Here is a 19,311-nt window from a genome sequence, read left to right as displayed (position 1 = left end):
ATGTGAAGAAACAAGTCCGTTTACGTTTTAAGTGCCTTTTTAATTGTGTAACATTTCAACATAACATATATACACGGCAACGTTATATACAGATACCCAACTTCACTCGCTGACTTTCTCTCTTTACACACTCGTCACTTCCCCCAAGTCCCCTAACTCTCGATACCCAACTCTTGACCGTGTGTCACGGTTGACCACACAGTATAACAGTGTCACAACAGTCGGCTTATTAAAAGTGTATAGCAATTAAATTCTATACAAAATAAATCAAAACTTCCTATTTTCTGTACACCGGATACACCGAATCGCTAGCTATTTATAGCCATTCGCCATAGATGAAAATCTTCACTAGTTGAACTTCAAAATAACTGTTCACTTTGTGCATTTCAACAGTTAAGAATATAATTTTTTTTGAAAGTGTATTCGGTTTTAGGGGGGGGGGGTGAGTGCGTAATTGAAATATTTGATTGATTATTTAACAATTTTATATTACTATTAGATGTTTGAGTCAAAGAAATTTGGACAATTCTGACTTACGAATGCAACTTAGGCTACAGAATCATCTAGACTATTCTCGACTACGTAACATTTGAGACTGATTTTTGAACAATAAATTCATTACCTCTTGAAGAAACCTTCGACTCTAGCAGCTCTTTGTCAAGAGTTGAACAATTGAAGCAGCTCAAGATGTGTTGGTAGCAGTTGATCTCATTTTCAATACAGAACCTGCAATTCACAAAATCATGAGATTCTTACGACAGTTGAATTTCTTTAAAAAAAAAAAAAAAAAAAAGAACTAGGCTATAAGTTGAAGTTCTTGTTTAAGAAAGTTTTTAAATTCTGTCCTGGAATATTTTGGTGAAACATTGAATTGATCCATCGTTTAAAATCCAGACCTTTACAGCAAGGGACATTCTTTCGGTATATAAAGGAAAAGTTACTATTTATTCATAAGCCGTTTTATAAGAGACACAAGATTCTTGTTGAGTTAATACATGATCAAATAGTTTTTAAGTTTACTCAGATATAGTGTACATCGGCTCTCTGCAAAATCTCAAATTGAATGCATTCATATATTTGGTTATAAGTCAAGTATACTGACTCTTTCTTGAAGACCAAAGATTAGATTTTAATAAGTGCACGTTAAGAAATAGAAGTGTAAAATAATTATTCTTTCCTAAAATATAAAATTATATTCAATTTAATTGTGTAATGATTTCTAAAAAAAAAGGATCAATAACCAGAAATGAAATCCTTTAATAAATCTGTATCAATATTATAAGCCCAAACATACCACACACTGACTAATCTATGTATAAAGAGAGCTCATCATTTACTGTACGGATTGGCATGAATTTTTTTACACGGGTTTCTTTTACTTCTTAAGTGCTTGCCAAGACTCGGTTTTGACATATTCGCAGCTTGAACACCGCTATTCGTGAAAACTTTTCAACTGGTCATTGCTCCAGGGCTTGTGACAAATACAGTACACAACAAGACGTGCAAGAATGAAGTGTCATGACACTATTACCTAAACTAAGTAATTGTGTCATGACACTATTACCTAAAAGAAGTAATTACTACATTGAGTGTGTACGTGTGAGGACATTATTACGTGTATGAAATTGTAGTTGGTACATATATTGAGATGTCATCTTCTAAATGGACCAATGCATACAGGAGGACTCGATTTGTTTTTAGTCACATTCAATCTTCTAGTTTAAAAGTTCGCCATATTCTTGAACACCAGCCTTCGAGTATCCAGCTACGCCACTTACTAAAGATGCCGGATTTTCATTGTCCAACTAGTCACATCGCACGATTGTTTTTATAGAAATGTCAACATATATTCCTCTATGAAATGTCAACATATATTCCTCTCTGTCGTAGACGTTTTTGAAACTTAAAAATTCACTTGTCATTTGTGTCCGAAAAAATGTCAATTAAAAATCTAGATCTATTAAAGAGAAGTAGTAATGAGCAGCTTTCTGGTGCTTTGATGTTCTACTGTGTTACAATCAATGCAAGCTGGTTTTTGTTCTTTTTGTATTTTGTCAGATCTCCATATTCTTTTTTTTTTCTTTTCTTAAAAAAAAAGTTAAATGTATAGCTCTGTGTTAATCCAGTAAAATGATTCATTGATTCTTCTGTTAATTTTGGAGACCAGTTTCATGGTCCAATAATTTCGTCCTACTAACAGTTCATCGTGGTCACGTCCTTCATCACGTCTTGTTGATTGGTTTGTTAGTATTTCATAGACACAAGTTATTGCAAAGCTTATATCAACTCTGTCTGTCTGATGTCTGTCAGTCTGGTAAAATGTTCGTACACGTGATTGCTCCCACGCCCAATCTCGGATCAAGTCGAAATGTTGCAATTCTTTCTTGCACCAGACAAAACAAGAATCAATTCAAAAAAAATTATATAACTATTGGTAATTAATTATTTTGTTTGGTATTGAACAAAGGAAAGAAAACAAAGGAAAGAAATTGTACTTGAAATGTATAAGTTAAAGTGGTCCTCTCTATATTTTGTGTAGAGAATTGTCTCGTCGCTTAAAAGATTGAAACTAAATAATAAAACCATGTATTTTCAAAAGCACTTGGCTTGTACAGTGGATTAGTGTATTGGGTTGAGGAGGCTTGTACAGTGGATTAGTGTATTGGGTTGAGGAGGCTTGTACAGTGGATTAGTGTATTGGGTTGAGGAGGCTTGTACAGTGGATTAGTGTATTGGGTTGAGGAGGCTTGTACAGTGGATTAGTGTATTGGGTTGAGGAGGCTTGTACAGTGGATTAGTGTATTGGGTTGAGGAGGCTTGTACAGTGGATTAGTGTATTGGGTTGAGGAGGCTTGTACAGTGGATTAGTGTATTGGCTTGAGGAGGCTTGTACAGTGGATTAGTGTATTGGGTTGAGGAGGCTTGTACAGTGGATTAGTGTATTGGCTTGAGGAGGCTTGTACAGTGGATTAGTGTATTGGCTTGAGGAGGCTTGTACAGTGGATTAGTGTATTGGGTTGAGGAGGCTTGTACAGTGGATTAGTGTATTGGCTTGAGGAGGCTTGTACAGTGGATTAGTGTATTGGGTTGAGGAGGCTTGTACAGTGGATTAGTGTATTGGCTTGAGGAGGCTTGTACAGTGGATTAGTGTATTGGGTTGAGGAGGCTTGTACAGTGGATTAGTGTATTGGCTTGAGGAGGCTTGTACAGTGGATTAGTGTATTGGGTTGAGGAGGCTTGTACAGTGGATTAGTGTATTGGGTTGAGGAGGCTTGTACAGTGGATTAGTGTATTGGGTTGAGGAGGCTTGTACAGTGGATTAGTGTATTGGCTTGAGGAGGCTTGTACAGTGGATTAGTGTATTGGGTTGAGGAGGCTTGTACAGTGGATTAGTGTATTGGGTTGAGGAGGCTTGTACAGTGGATTAGTGTATTGGCTTGAGGAGGCTTGTACAGTGGATTAGTGTATTGGGTTGAGGAGGCTTGTACAGTGGATTAGTGTATTGGGTTGAGGAGGCTTGTACAGTGGATTAGTGTATTGGCTTGAGGAGGCTTGTACAGTGGATTAGTGTATTGGGTTGAGGAGGCTTGTACAGTGGATTAGTGTATTGGCTTGAGGAGGCTTGTACAGTGGATTAGTGTATTGGGTTGAGGAGGCTTGTACAGTGGATTAGTGTATTGGGTTGAGGAGGCTTGTACAGTGGATTAGTGTATTGGCTTGAGGAGGCTTGTACAGTGGATTATTGTATTGGGTTGAGGAGGCTTGTACAGTGGATTAGTGTATTGGGTTGAGGAGGCTTGTACAGTGGATTAGTGTATTGGCTTGAGGAGGCTTGTACAGTGGATTAGTGTATTGGGTTGAGGAGGCTTGTACAGTGGATTAGTGTATTGGGTTGAGGAGGCTTGTACAGTGGATTAGTGTATTGGGTTGAGGAGGCTTGTACAGTGGATTAGTGTATTGGGTTGAGGAGGCTTGTACAGTGGATTAGTGTATTGGCTTGAGGAGGCTTGTACAGTGGATTAGTGTATTGGCTTGAGGAGGCTTGTACAGTGGATTAGTGTATTGGGTTGAGGAGGCTTGTACAGTGGATTAGTGTATTGGGTTGAGGAGGCTTGTACAGTGGATTAGTGTATTGGCTTGAGGAGGCTTGTACAGTGGATTAGTGTATTGGGTTGAGGAGGCTTGTACAGTGGATTAGTGTATTGGCTTGAGGAGGCTTGTACAGTGGATTAGTGTATTGGCTTGAGGAGGCTTGTACAGTGGATTAGTGTATTGGGTTGAGGAGGCTTGTACAGTGGATTAGTGTATTGGCTTGAGGAGGCTTGTACAGTGGATTAGTGTATTGGGTTGAGGAGGCTTGTACAGTGGATTAGTGTATTGGCTTGAGGAGGCTTGTACAGTGGATTAGTGTATTGGGTTGAGGAGGCTTGTACAGTGGATTAGTGTATTGGCTTGAGGAGGCTTGTACAGTGGATTAGTGTATTGGGTTGAGGAGGCTTGTAGAGTGGATTAGTGTATTGGCTTGAGGAGGCTTGTACAGTGGATTAGTGTATTGGGTTGAGGAGGCTTGTAGAGTGGATTAGTGTATTGGGTTGAGGAGGCTTGTACAGTGGATTAGTGTATTGGCTTGAGGAGGCTTGTACAGTGGATTAGTGTATTGGCTTGAGGAGGCTTGTACAGTGGATTAGTGTATTGGCTTGAGGAGGCTTGTACAGTGGATTAGTGTATTGGGTTGAGGAGGCTTGTACAGTGGATTAGTGTATTGGCTTGAGGAGGCTTGTACAGTGGATTAGTGTATTGGGTTGAGGAGGCTTGTACAGTGGATTAGTGTATTGGCTTGAGGAGGCTTGTACAGTGGATTAGTGTATTGGGTTGAGGAGGCTTGTACAGTGGATTAGTGTATTGGGTTGAGGAGGCTTGTACAGTGGATTAGTGTATTGGCTTGAGGAGGCTTGTACAGTGGATTATTGTATTGGGTTGAGGAGGCTTGTACAGTGGATTAGTGTATTGGGTTGAGGAGGCTTGTACAGTGGATTAGTGTATTGGCTTGAGGAGGCTTGTACAGTGGATTAGTGTATTGGGTTGAGGAGGCTTGTACAGTGGATTAGTGTATTGGCTTGAGGAGGCTTGTACAGTGGATTAGTGTATTGGGTTGAGGAGGCTTGTACAGTGGATTAGTGTATTGGGTTGAGGAGGCTTGTACAGTGGATTAGTGTATTGGCTTGAGGAGGCTTGTACAGTGGATTAGTGTATTGGGTTGAGGAGGCTTGTACAGTGGATTAGTGTATTGGGTTGAGGAGGCTTGTACAGTGGATTAGTGTATTGGCTTGAGGAGGCTTGTACAGTGGATTAGTGTATTGGGTTGAGGAGGCTTGTACAGTGGATTAGTGTATTGGCTTGAGGAGGCTTGTACAGTGGATTAGTGTATTGGCTTGAGGAGGCTTGTACAGTGGATTAGTGTATTGGGTTGAGGAGGCTTGTACAGTGGATTAGTGTATTGGGTTGAGGAGGCTTGTACAGTGGATTAGTGGATTGGCTTGAGGAGGCTTGTACAGTGGATTAGTGTATTGGCTTGAGGAGGCTTGTACAGTGGATTAGTGTATTGGCTTGAGGAGGCTTGTACAGTGGATTAGTGTATTGGGTTGAGGAGGCTTGTACAGTGGATTAGTGTATTGGGTTGAGGAGGCTTGTACAATGGATTAGTGTATTGGGTTGAGGAGGCTTGTACAGTGGATTAGTGTATTGGCTTGAGGAGGCTTGTACAGTGGATTAGTGTATTGGGTTGAGGAGGCTTGTACAGTGGATTAGTGTATTGGGTTGAGGAGGCTTGTACAGTGGATTAGTGTATTGGCTTGAGGAGGCTTGTACAGTGGATTAGTGTATTGGGTTGAGGAGGCTTGTACAGTGGATTAGTGTATTGGCTTGAGGAGGCTTGTACAGTGGATTAGTGTATTGGCTTGAGGAGGCTTGTACAGTGGATTAGTGTATTGGGTTGAGGAGGCTTGTACAGTGGATTAGTGTATTGGGTTGAGGAGGCTTGTACAGTGGATTAGTGTATTGGGTTGAGGAGGCTTGTACAGTGGATTAGTGTATTGGGTTGAGGAGGCTTGTACAGTGGATTAGTGTATTGGGTTGAGGAGGCTTGTACAGTGGATTAGTGTATTGGCTTGAGGAGGCTTGTACAGTGGATTAGTGTATTGGCTTGAGGAGGCTTGTACAGTGGATTAGTGTATTGGGTTGAGGAGGCTTGTACAGTGGATTAGTGTATTGGGTTGAGGAGGCTTGTACAATGGATTAGTGTATTGGGTTGAGGAGGCTTGTACAGTGGATTAGTGTATTGGCTTGAGGAGGCTTGTACAGTGGATTAGTGTATTGGGTTGAGGAGGCTTGTACAGTGGATTAGTGTATTGGGTTGAGGAGGCTTGTACAGTGGATTAGTGTATTGGCTTGAGGAGGCTTGTACAGTGGATTAGTGTATTGGGTTGAGGAGGCTTGTACAGTGGATTAGTGTATTGGCTTGAGGAGGCTTGTACAGTGGATTAGTGTATTGGCTTGAGGAGGCTTGTACAGTGGATTAGTGTATTGGGTTGAGGAGGCTTGTACAGTGGATTAGTGTATTGGGTTGAGGAGGCTTGTACAGTGGATTAGTGTATTGGGTTGAGGAGGCTTGTACAGTGGATTAGTGTATTGGGTTGAGGAGGCTTGTACAGTGGATTAGTGTATTGGGTTGAGGAGGCTTGTACAGTGGATTAGTGTATTGGCTTGAGGAGGCTTGTACAGTGGATTAGTGTATTGGGTTGAGGAGGCTTGTACAGTGGATTAGTGTATTGGCTTGAGGAGGCTTGTACAGTGGATTAGTGTATTGGGTTGAGGAGGCTTGTACAGTGGATTAGTGTATTGGCTTGAGGAGGCTTGATCCCTCGAATTCTAATTCAAGTCGTAAAACCTTGTTTGAAATGCATTTTAAAAGCGATCACAGTCACAGTAATATTGAGTAGGATAGACCCTTCTTTCTACCCCACCCCTTGACCAACAGGTGCAGACAAGTGATAGGATAATAGCACTTTGAGAAAGCTAAAAGCATGAAATTGCGCTAAACAAAAACAATTGGTAACAATATTTCTAATCGCACACATTTATTACTGTTAGTCTAGGTCTACTACAAATTTAATGTATTGACTGATTCAAACTCATTGACACAATTACACTTAATATAAGCTTTGTTTTTTTTTTTAAACATTTTCTTTATGTTTTACAATCACATTTCCTATCGCGAGTATTAGAGTATTGTACTGTTGGTCCAAATTAATGTAAATGGCTTTTTAGTTTTGTGCTTGAATTGGATTAAAAATATTTTATCATTACTTTCCTGATTTCTATCAACATGTGTGGATACCTGGCCAGTGCTAAGCGCTTTACGCTGTTGTCTCAACTCGAACCTGTCTGGATTATAATAATCTTAATTTCTAAAAAAAAGCATTCTTTATTTTATTTTGTTATTATTGATTTACTATTGAATTGTTGTGGGTTTTTCCATTTCAATACATTATATATGTCACGACTTTTTGTTTGAATGTTGGGTTTTGACGCTCAGGTTCCGGGTCAGGTATGCACAATTTTATTACGATTGAATGAGTAGAAATATTTAAAAAAAAAGAAGTACTTTAAGACATTCACTTCTATGATTCCAAGGAACAGTACACTGAGGCTTATGCAAAGTATCTTTGATGTTGTTGTTTTTTCATTTAAAGTCACGGGTAAATCAATGAATGCGTCTCTATAACCTCACTTACTTCCTGTTTACAAAGGAACATATTTTTGTTTTACTTTTGAACTATTTATTTAATGCTTGCCTACATTTGACATAACTATTATAACTTTAATAGCTTAAAATGATTTTTCAGCCTCTTCCTGGAGCTCGCCCTTTTTCTTATTTTTTTTTCTCTCTTCTCGTGTATGAGTTTCCTTTCCTTTGGACCAATGAAGCAGAAGCTAAAAATAAACTTTGACATTACAAGAATGTGAATCTTAGGTCACGAAGCATAAAAATTGATAAAAGTGAAAATTTTGAGTCTTTTGTTAAATGTGTTTTATTTCAATACATTAACAGTGAATTTATTATTTCCAATTAAAACACCTTAATATCTGAAGTATTTTATAAGATTTATTTTTCTATGATTCAAGTTTATGTTCTAAAATTATTAATTTCCTAAACTTGATTTGTATTATCTAAACCTCTTCACTGATTCTAGGTCTATAATCGCTCATTTGTAATCACCACGCAATACCAGCGCCGTACTTTTATTAATGTTTTTTTTTCGTTTTCGGGTTGATGTCTAAAAAGAAATGTTATCTGACGTCATCATGGATAGTGTAAAAAAAAAAAAAAGTACATTAAACTACGCCAGCTCCTGCTCTATGCCACCTAGTCGCGATCTTCAACACCAGTGCTATTATACTCTTTAAGAGTTGATCTAGTACTTGACATCTGAATGTCAGACCACGTAATAAGCTAACCAAAAATTAATGAGTCTCAAAGAAGGTACGAAACTAACTTTCTCAACAAATCAATACAACGTTGAATTTATACAACTCTTTTGGGGCCATCTTAGGGAGGACGTTTTGGTTTCTATGACAACGAAAATGTTTGCCATGACTTTAAGGATGCTACTATTGCCCTGTTTTCTTAGCGAAAGTTAGTTGTCGGCATTGCTTTCAATATACAATCATTTGATTTATCTGGTCTCTGTACATGTTTCCAAAACGCAAGTAGACATATATGTTAAGATTCCCCAAAGTGAGCACGGCGTCCGGCAATGAAAGGTACGCCACATATACGCACCGGGGCGTCTAATTCATGATTGCAGCTATTGTGGAACCCTCAGGCAGACTTGGGGTGAAGAGCCCCCGGTTCACGCCTGTCAGTTGGATAAAGTCTTTTCAAACGCTCAACAGGATAATGGCGCCTTTGGTGCCAACTTTTTCAAGGGTAAGAAGGAATATCTGTAATTGATAAGATTTTAAATGATGGATAAATCTTTGTATGATTTTCATTAACTAGCGAGCCCTCTTCCTAATGTTTCATAAAGCCGCATTGAAATGTTTGGCATGGTGCTTACAATTCACATTTGGAATGCATATTATTATTTTTGCAGAGTTTCATTGTTCTAATTGTGTGCATAAAGACGGCCCTAATCAGGAAAGAGGAAAGTTGTCTCTGCTTTATTCAAAAAGTATTTTCCGTCAATGTTATCCAAATGTTATCTACAAATTACATCAAGCAGTTTTGAAGGAAATAAAAGAAAAATAGTTCATGCTTGAACGATGTACTTAAAACATTTGTCAATAAACTGCCTGGTAAAGTTAATTAACCTACAATCCAAGCTGGCTTCAATGCTACAGGATTGTTTTTGTCCAGTGCATGTCATAGCGCTTATTATATGAGGCTGATGTGAGCTAGCCAGGTTTCAAGGCAGTGCGAGGTGAGTCACGTATTCAGACTGTGAGAAAAAATACCAAATCCTATGTGTGTGTTAGTACGTGCATGAGTTTGCATGAGTTTGTATAGGTCTGTTGAATAAGTCGCTGCACTACTGGGGATCATTACAAAACTTTGATAAATATGAACAAGAAGATCAAGTGAGTATTAAAACAATTAAAATAAACAACAAAAGAACATTAACATAGACAAGTGAAACAAAAGAGAAACATTTGTCTATATTTGTATCTCTTCTGAAACTATAGCCCGGTTCAATCCAAGTCTCTGTTTAGCTCTTTTTATTAATAACAATGCAAAGAAAATTTCGATTACAACAGACTCAGTCAAAAATACAACTAAAACTTAAACAAGAAATACAACTAAAACTCAAACAAGAAATACAACTAAAACTCAAACAAGAAATACAAGTAAAACTCAAATAAGAAATACAACTAAAACTTCAACAAGAAATACAAAAAAAAAAAAAACCACAATTAAATAAAATATGTTCTCGTTTCGTTTCTACAATGAATGTTTTACAATTAAAACAAAATGTCAGCTATAAGATCTAATTCTACGTTTATTTTATTTGCATTTTTTTTAAATAGTCCGTCCGTTGTTGTTCTTTTCATTTTTACGCACTATGCATTTTGTCGCTCACATGCTAGAATCCTAGATTGACCAGAAGTCTTAGCTAGCAAAGACGAGTCTGCATTGCCCAGTTCATGTTATTAGTCCAAATTATGGCATCAGATATGTGCATGTATGCGATTTTAAATAAACACATTTACCACGTTTAAGAAACGAGATTTAATCAATAAAGAATGATAGGCCAAACTCTAAATTATATAGCAATACTCTTCCCTTGCAAATCGCTTTCCATCTGATTTGTCCTTTGATACAAATGTCCTGATTGTGAGATGCATGACACCAAGTTGTAAGACGTGCGCGGAGACAAGAGTAGTGTGAACCTTGACCTAGAAAGTCAATATTGAATGGTAACATCTCCCACGACCGCTACATTGTTAAATATGATCATTAATATTAATTATTAGTAATATCAAGAATATGAGACTGAAATTAGGAGAAACAAAACCCTCAAGGAATTGCTTGTAACATAATTACAAAGTGAACTTTTATTTTGTTCATAATTTGTAGATCTTCTGAAGACCAAACGTTGATTTTATTTTTTTTTATCGTATTGCAAGAGTGTAAGAAACTCGGAGGTACATAAATGATCACATGATTAGCTTTTGTGTACCGCTGTCATCTCAATTGTTTTCTCTAATAATGTATTGTTATGTGTGATGCACAATTGTAAAACAAATTTCTTCACGGATGATAAAGATTTTATTATTATTATTATTATTATATTATTATTATTATTAATTTTTAAGTAACAATGTTTCATTGCGCCCTACAATAAGGCTATATAGCCTATATGTGAACTAGTGTAGACAATTGCTGAATGGGCCTGGCCCTTCTAAACATCTGCTCACAGTGCAGTATAAAGCCTCAGAGCCTCGTTCCATTGGACTCGACCAGTTGATGCGGCCTGTGACTTGAGTTTCAAAACTGAATATGGACAAAGGCCGAGGAAGTTTGACACATAGACCTAGATCTCTATACCGGCCAATACATAGTCATTTTTTTAAAGGCTCTAATCATTAGAAGATATACAGTAGCCCCATACAATTATACAAACTTTTAAAAGCCCTATAGACATAGATCAATATCCCGGTAATATATAATAGATCTTTTCTTTTAAGGATTTAAATAGAAGATATACAGTATCCCAATAATTATACAATTGGTAGGTCATAATGGTTATACTATAGCACGTTATCCTCCGGTCGTCTCAGCATATCGTAAAAGCTCGTACTTTTCATGTACAATATTTAGGCCTACGTACTCCGTATGGCCCTCATCTATTTCATTTTTTAAAGTTTGCCTTGTTATCAATGCTTAATTAAGTTGATTTCTTTCTCCACCTAGATATTATGCCATACTAAATAGATTCTAGGTCCCCACAGAAGTCCAAAAGTTCTAAAACAAAAATTCTATTTTACCGCCAAATCTAATCGAACATACTTTGGTCTACTCTCTGAATGCAATGTTTGCTTTCGCTCTAAACTCTTGAAAGCTATCTTTGACATTTAGGTTTATTATGCACTAGTAAAAGATAACAAAAAAAAAATAAAGATCTAGCCCACTTATAAAAAGATTTAATCGATGTGAACATAATTGTTTGTACGTGAGAGCTGATAGGATTATTATTATAGGCCTATACTATGTTAACCTGCAGTTGTTTGTACGTGAGAGCTGATAGGATTATTATTATAGGCCTATACTATGTTAACCTGCAGGCTACGGCCAGCATTTTCTGAATCTATTTCCTTGACATCCCAATCCCGTGAGATTCAAACCTGCCCATCCACCCCCTCCTTTTTTTCTCTCCTTACAACAGAATGTTTAATCATCATTGGCTTACATATTTTTTTTTTGTCATTCATAAATTCAAAGCTGGAGCCCTTTGATCTCGGCAATGTGCTTGATGTTGAATGCAAAGATCTGCGTAATTATGTATAAGCCTTATAATTAAGTAAAAAAAAGATAATTGGGTAAACACAATAAGCCAGAATAGTTCATATAGATCTAGATATAGGCCACAAGAAAGGGACCTCCACAAAATATATGGGAATTTCGATAGGTCAGAAATTGTTTGTTTTTTCTCATTTTTAACACTAACACTTTAAATCTTATGTTGAGTGGCAACAATGGCGTGATTAAGAAGTGTCCGCTTGTAGTTGTAACATGCTGCTCGGAATGTGTAAATACCGGTACAACTTCGGATTTACGGCAGTGCGTCTAACAAGGGTCTTACCCTCCACAAATACTGTGAAATACATATACACTTTTTTATTCATAAGTGATTAATAAAGCTTTCAAAAGAATGTAGGAGCCTTCACAAAAATCTTGCCCCCGGACTCCACATTCTTAAATCCGGCACTGACTTAAGTGTATGTGTGTGAGAGAGCGAAAGAGACGATCGCAAACAATCGGAAGTCTAAATCCTAATTTTGTTGACAATGTTTATAAATAGGCTGACATGTCTGTATGGTTTCTAAAATATGCTGGTTGTTAGCAAGGATACCTTATATCTTCTAAGTGTGGCCAGAATTTATGCAATCAATATGGAGAGAGTTACTTGATGTTTCCTTTGGCCATGATAATATAAAAACAAAAATAATAAATTCTATTTTAGAAGTAACCTACTATTACAAGGCCAGTAACTCTCGACAAGTTACCTTAGAGCTGCGGTATTCAATACAGCCTCTCTGCCCTCCCCCCCCCCTCCGTGCCGTTTAATTAAAAAGGGGTGCGAAAGTAACTTTTCTTTTGTTCATATAGTGTTAAAATGAGCTTGCACTACACAATTAAATTGTTATAAAACTAGGATGAAACATTCACGTATATTTTCTTTCAAATGTTTCTAGCAAGTGTGGTTTTCAACTTTGACAATTTTTGGTAGCAAACATTTATTGTTCCTCTTTGTGCCCATTTCAGATGTGGCGCACAACAACACTTCACAGTTCGCGATCGGACACTTGCGTGAACATGTGCCGCTTTTGTCTCTCACACTTTTGTATAGGTCAGTGAATACATTTTTATGTCAAATCGTCCAGATCCTTGCTTTATTTGCTCAGTGATTTTTTCTTTGTATGTGACTAAGAGTGTAATGTAAATGCTGGGAGAATGCATTTCTGTAGTTCAAAACATCGCTTGGGCCAGGGGTTTGGTTATGAATCCGACACTGGAATTCGTAGCGCTCCTCCAGATGTCCTAGCTGGATAAAGGAAGGAGGGGCGGGTGTACCTTTTATCATCAAGGTGGATGAGGTCGTCAGAAAAAAAAAGGTTGATAAATGTATGTATGTTTTAGAAAAAAAAAAGAGTAGCATGTAATAGTTCTTAAGGTAATGTAGGTATTAAAGGTAATGTAGATAATAATTGTAATGTTTGCATTGTTGAGGATAATGCAGGTATTAAAGATAATATCGATATTAAAGATAATTGTAGGTATGTAAGGTAATAAACGCAAAATTCAATTAATGTAGGCTTTTCTTTTATAAGATAGGATTAGATGCTTAAAGGTTGTGTTATGTGCAATGTGTTCTACGCAACGAATTCCTTTAATATCACTTAAATTAGACCAGTAACATAAAAGCTGGCTGAAACAAGCTAACATTATGTTATTGATTCTTTCATTAATCAGACATTTTGAAAAAAATATATCTCGGTTTTAAGTAACTATTTTAAGCTCTCAGAAGCCTCATTCCCTCTCCTAACTAAACAAAAACAACAAAAGTAGAAAGATGATTCACTTACTTATTAACTATTTCAAAAGTAGATGTCATCACAGCTTTGTCGCGGTCCACAAATAAGGAGATGTGCTTCCAGCCATACTTGTCAAACAGCTTCATGATGAATTTGGTGAGTATAACTTTATCAAAGGGGTGAAGGGCCACCACTGTTGGGAAGAATGTTATATTCCTCAGTCGCATGTCGTTCCCTCTTGGCGTCAATACGGGCAAATTCCAGTGCAGTGCCATGAATCCAAGAGTCACGGCACCCTCGTTAGAGGCTAAATAAAAATAATGGATTAACAAAATGGCAGTTTTAAACTTTGACGATTTTTTTTACTCGAGACTGAAGATGCTCGAACGTCAACGACATTGAAGTAGGCCTACTCGTTTTTTGCAGACAGGGCCGGTCTTGGGTAGTTGGAGGCCCTAGGAGAAGTGAATAGGGTGCCCCAAATGAAATAGAAAAAAATTAAGACCGAAAAAATATTCGATGAATTAAAAACCTTCCTGTATCTAAATCAAAATCAACAAATAAGTTAAATTCATATAGCACTGATAGGATAAATATGCTTCATGGACGATTCATGATCACCAGACTAGAACTAGGGTTTCGACATTTCACCAAAAGGAAGAAGCAATGGTCTTCTAACTTGGGTCATCTAACAAGTAAATCTAAATATTTGTGAATAGACCTTGAGTCATAAAAGAGACTTAGAGCTAGGCAAGTAGAGCCATAGAGTTATGCTATGTTTGAGAGCGAGGCTAGTAGACATACAGCCATAGAGTTCTGCTATGTTTGAGAGCGAGGCTAGTAGACATACAGCCATAGAGTTATGCTATGTTTGAGAGCGAGGCTAGTAGACATACAGCCATAGAGTTCTGTTATGTTTGAGAGCGAGGCTAGTAGACATACAGCCATAGAGTTATGTTATGTTTGAGAGCGAGGCTAGTAGACATACAGCCATAGAGTTATGCTATGTTTGAGAGCGAGGCTAGTAGACATACAGCCATAGAGTTCTGCTATGTTTGAGAGCGAGGCTAGTAGACATACAGCCATAGAGTTATGTTATGTTTGAGAGCGAGACTAGTAGACATACAGCCATAGAGTTATGCTATGTTTGAGAGCGAGGCTAGTAGACATACAGCCATAGAGTTCTGCTATGTTTGAGAGCGAGGCTAGTAGACATACAGCCATAGAGTTATGTTATGTTTGAGAGCGAGGCTAGTAGACATACAGCCATAGAGTTATGTTATGTTTGAGAGCGAGGCTAGTAGACATACAGCCATAGAGTTCTGCTATGTTTGAGAGCGAGGCTAGTAGACATACAGCCATAGAGTTCTGCTATGTTTGAGAGCGAGGCTAGTAGACATACAGCCATAGAGTTATGTTATGTTTGAGAGCGAGGCTAGTAGACATACAGCCATAGAGTTCTGCTATGTTTGAGAGCGAGGCTAGTAGACATACAGCCATAGAGTTCTGCTATGTTTGAGAGCGAGGCTAGTAGACATACAGCCATAGAGTTATGTTATGTTTGAGAGCGAGGCTAGTAGACATACAGCCATAGAGTTCTGCTATGTGACATTTAACCATGTTTCGAAAATCGAAGACCCTAGGCGGCTGCCTAGTTTGCCTATGCCTAAGGCGGGCCTTGCTGCAGATCAAAATGTATTCAAGGTACGACGTAGAGCCAGTGGCATAGCGAGGTAATCATGGGTTCGGGATCAGAAATTTAATTGTGGACCCCATCCCATGGTTTGATTATGACAAAAACAAATCTAGTCACCATGAATGTATCAGTACATTTTTTTAAAGTATTTGGCCGAACGGGACAAAATGAAAGACTTTCTCCAATGACAGCAATAACACGGAGACCGAAAGGAGGAAAATGTAAACACGGCGCTGCTCCTTTATGGAAGAACATAAGGCAGCGGACACCATACTGGACGAGGCTATAGACGCCGTCGAGGACCAATTTGTGTGGAGACAACAGACTGCTCTATGCGCCGAAAGTAAGTATGCCTAAGTATGTAAGCGACTAATAATGATTCTAAATGTGATACTAACATTTTTATGGTGAAATTGGGATAGGTGTTGTGTAATTAAAAATAACAATTGAGTTACAAAGAAAATGTTTACATTACAAAGTTATGATAGATATATTTTAAATTTAGTCACATGTCAGATATGACCCGCGGCCTGTGGGCTTTAGTTTGGGTATCTAGATTTATGCCAAAGTAGAATATGCAAGCTTTTCGCGTACACATTACTTTTGAAGGTCCAAATTGATGTAACTATTCATTTTATGCTGATTATAGTTTTATGTTTCTACGGCTACTGTGATTGACGCATTTAGCTTAGCGACACATTATAATTGAAGGACTTTGAACGCAACAATCAGTAACGTCACGGATAGTGGGATTTAGTTGATTGATATGTTATTTTATTCAGTTGGCATTAGAACTTCTGACTTCTGAGTATTTCTACCTGTAGTCAATGTAGTTGGAATAAACACCTTCTGACTTCTGAGTATTTCTACCTGTAGTCAATGTAGTTGGAATAAACACCTTCTGACTTCTGAGTATTTCTACCTGTAGTCAATGTAGTTGGAATAAACACCTTCTGACTTCTGAGTATTTCTACCTGTAGTCAATGTAGTTGGAATAAACACCTTCTGACTTCTGAGTATTTCTACCTGTAGTCAATGTAGTTGGAATAAACACCTTCTGACTTCTGAGTATTTCTACCTGTAGTCAATGTAGTTGGAATAAACACCTTCTGACTTCTGAGTATTTCTACCTGTAGTCAATGTAGTTGGAATAAACACCTTCTGACTTCTAAGTATTTCTACCTGTAGTCAATGTAGTTGGAATAAACACCTTCTGACTTCTGAGTATTTCTACCTGTAGTCAATGTAGTTGGAATAAACACCTTCTGACTTCTGAGTATTTCTACCTGTAGTCAATGTAGTTGGAATAAACACCTTCTGACTTCTGAGTATTTGTTGACGTCAGAGTATCCTTAACACTACATCAATGTATAGTTTGACTAAAATGAAGTTTATCAAGTGAATTTCTACTGCGTGCCAGTCTGAATAGACAAAGTAGACGATTGATATACTAGACCATTTCCAAATCGTTCGATCATAAAATCCCCTTACTATAAACCTACTGATAATATTTACCTTCGGCTTTTCATTACTAAATATTTTCTCTATCTTTTTTTTTATTGCGGGACGTTTGAGGGCACACACACACACACACACAAACAACAGGTATACTAAGTTAAGAAAGCTACGAGTTATTTATAGACAGAAGCAAACGAGCTAGTACATAAGCATATAGTTGCAACGCAGCCGTTAGCCCAGATCAGGAAAAACGGATATATGTATTATGTTTAAGATACATTTAATACAGTAATTCTTGTAAAACTATTTCTTGTTTCGTTCGTGATTTTGAGTGTTTCATCTTTTCATTCGAATGTCGTATCAATGAACATTATAAATAAAACATTCTATTCTTTGTGTCTAGTCATTTTTATTTAAACACTAAATAAATGTTCGTTACTAACTCGGTATTACAAAATAAATATCCTATTTTCTAAACTTTAATTAATAGACTCAAATGAAAAAATGGGGATTAAAATAAATGCAATAGGTAATAATTGTTTCATAATAATCTAAAATTAAAACAACAAAAAGATTTTGCCTTTTTTTTTTAAACTTTGTTTGTCTACATGTTACCTGGCCCAAAGAAAACATGCACTGGATCCTTGTAAAATACTTTAGCAGCAAGTGCCCCTATCTGGCTCAGTCCGGAGAGCGTTTCCACGTGCTTCATGTCGATGTCAATCAAATCGCCAAACATTGCCCGAGCGTCATCCAACGCCAGATCCAGCAAAGGTTTCAAATACCTCACAAAGTACGTATTACCATTATCTTGCGCTCCGGTGCTCTCCATAACCACGATGTGGACCACAGGTTTGATGACATTTTGGGACAAAACAGAAGAAATGACAAACAAGTATAAAATAAGTCCAGTTCCAGCCATCATGAATTTGTTGAGAACAAATCGTCATCTCTTAGAAATATATACCAATAGTTCACAAGCAAGTATCGAATTCATGTGTAAGATATTTAACAAAAACAGCAAGTGAAATCTTAATAGCTTGTCTTAGTTCTAAAGCTGCCTCTGTACTCTTGAGGTACTGATGTTACGACCACGACGTATTGAAGCTGGTGATATTTATCCTTCAAACGCTTTTTTCAACAGAGAATTGTAAATGTTAACATCACTTGACTTAGCTGAATATATCCAAAATAATGTAACAACTATAAGGCCTTATATATGTCCAAAATAATCTAAAGCAGTTAGTGTTAATGCCTATTAATACCGTACATTATTTTATTACTGACCTACGCAGAACTCTAGATTTATTCAGAAAAGTTCTAATGTTTATAAGTACAGTTCAACATTTGATACAAAACAATTTCTATTGAGGGTGTCAGTTCTATCTAATGATATCATTATGTCCATGATGAATACCAACATGAAGGAAACATTAGGACACCACTTAGAAAAATATGATTCAAACAGAAATGGAAGGGAACCTGTAAGATGGCACTTTGTTTTAGAGAAGCGGCGAGATAGTTCAAGAGATGCTTCCAGTGACTCTGTCGACTGGTTGCCTGGCAATCGATCTGACTCTCGCTCGACAAATCTCGTAGATTGAAATATATACATTTGTTCAGGAGACATTTGTAACTTTCTTTTTAGAATTATCGTGATTAATGCAAAAGTATTGCAAATGTTAATAGCTAGAAACAAGTCATGAAGTACAGACAAGTTGATGTTATTTTAAAAGGGATCAATTTTCTTATCTTATAAATTACATACGTTCCTGCAACTAAAAATGAAGATACTTACATTCTGACTGGAAACTATAAACATAGTCAGATAATTGATACTATTTTTAGATTAGATTTTGATTTAGATTTTTAGATTAAAAATAGTGCTTTTTTTTAAGTATGTTATGGCAATCATTGTTATATTTAATGGGGCGTGGTGGCTTAGCTGTGAAGCACTTGTCTTCCGAACTGAGGAATCTTAGGTTAGAATCCTGGTGAATTTCGGGATTTTTAGGGTGCCTTGGGTGCACAAAACTCTAATGGGTACCTGACATCAGTTGATAAAAGTAAAGGCGGTTAGTCGTTGTGCTGGCCACATAACGTCGTAGTTAACCGTGGACCACAGAAACAGATGACCTTTATATCATCTGCCATATAGATCTCGCAAGATCTGAACTGGAGAATGTGAACAAAATCAAGGCGCCTATTTCTTTGTGTAGGCCCTATTGAAGGAATAGCCTGCCTATGCTAAAAGTACGCCAAAAGTAGCGCATTGCACGATTACCACTGAAAAGGCATGTTAGCTCGTAAAAAAAAGTCGATTTCTAGAAAAATTACATCAA

General features: G+C 37.4%; 1 protein-coding gene across 1 annotated transcript in view; it reads right to left on the bottom strand.

The window, feature by feature from the left end:
* The window catches only part of LOC106060860 (atrial natriuretic peptide receptor 1-like), a 51,629-nt gene extending 33,219 nt beyond the window's left edge, over positions 1-18,410 (bottom strand). The window contains exons 1-3 of the mRNA XM_056028375.1: positions 17,585-18,410; positions 13,867-14,122; positions 623-726 (exon numbers count right to left, since the gene is read on the bottom strand). Coding sequence (XP_055884350.1) covers positions 623-726; positions 13,867-14,122; positions 17,585-17,894 — 670 coding nt within the window. The 5' untranslated portion in view covers positions 17,895-18,410. The remainder of the gene's footprint in view (positions 1-622; positions 727-13,866; positions 14,123-17,584) is intronic.
* Between the last annotated feature and the right edge of the window lie 901 nt (positions 18,411-19,311).

Source organism: Biomphalaria glabrata, chromosome 5 (genome assembly GCF_947242115.1).
Source record: "Biomphalaria glabrata chromosome 5, xgBioGlab47.1, whole genome shotgun sequence".
Classification (NCBI taxonomy): Eukaryota; Metazoa; Mollusca; class Gastropoda; family Planorbidae; genus Biomphalaria; species Biomphalaria glabrata.
This window is presented reverse-complemented; position numbering and strand designations above follow the sequence as displayed.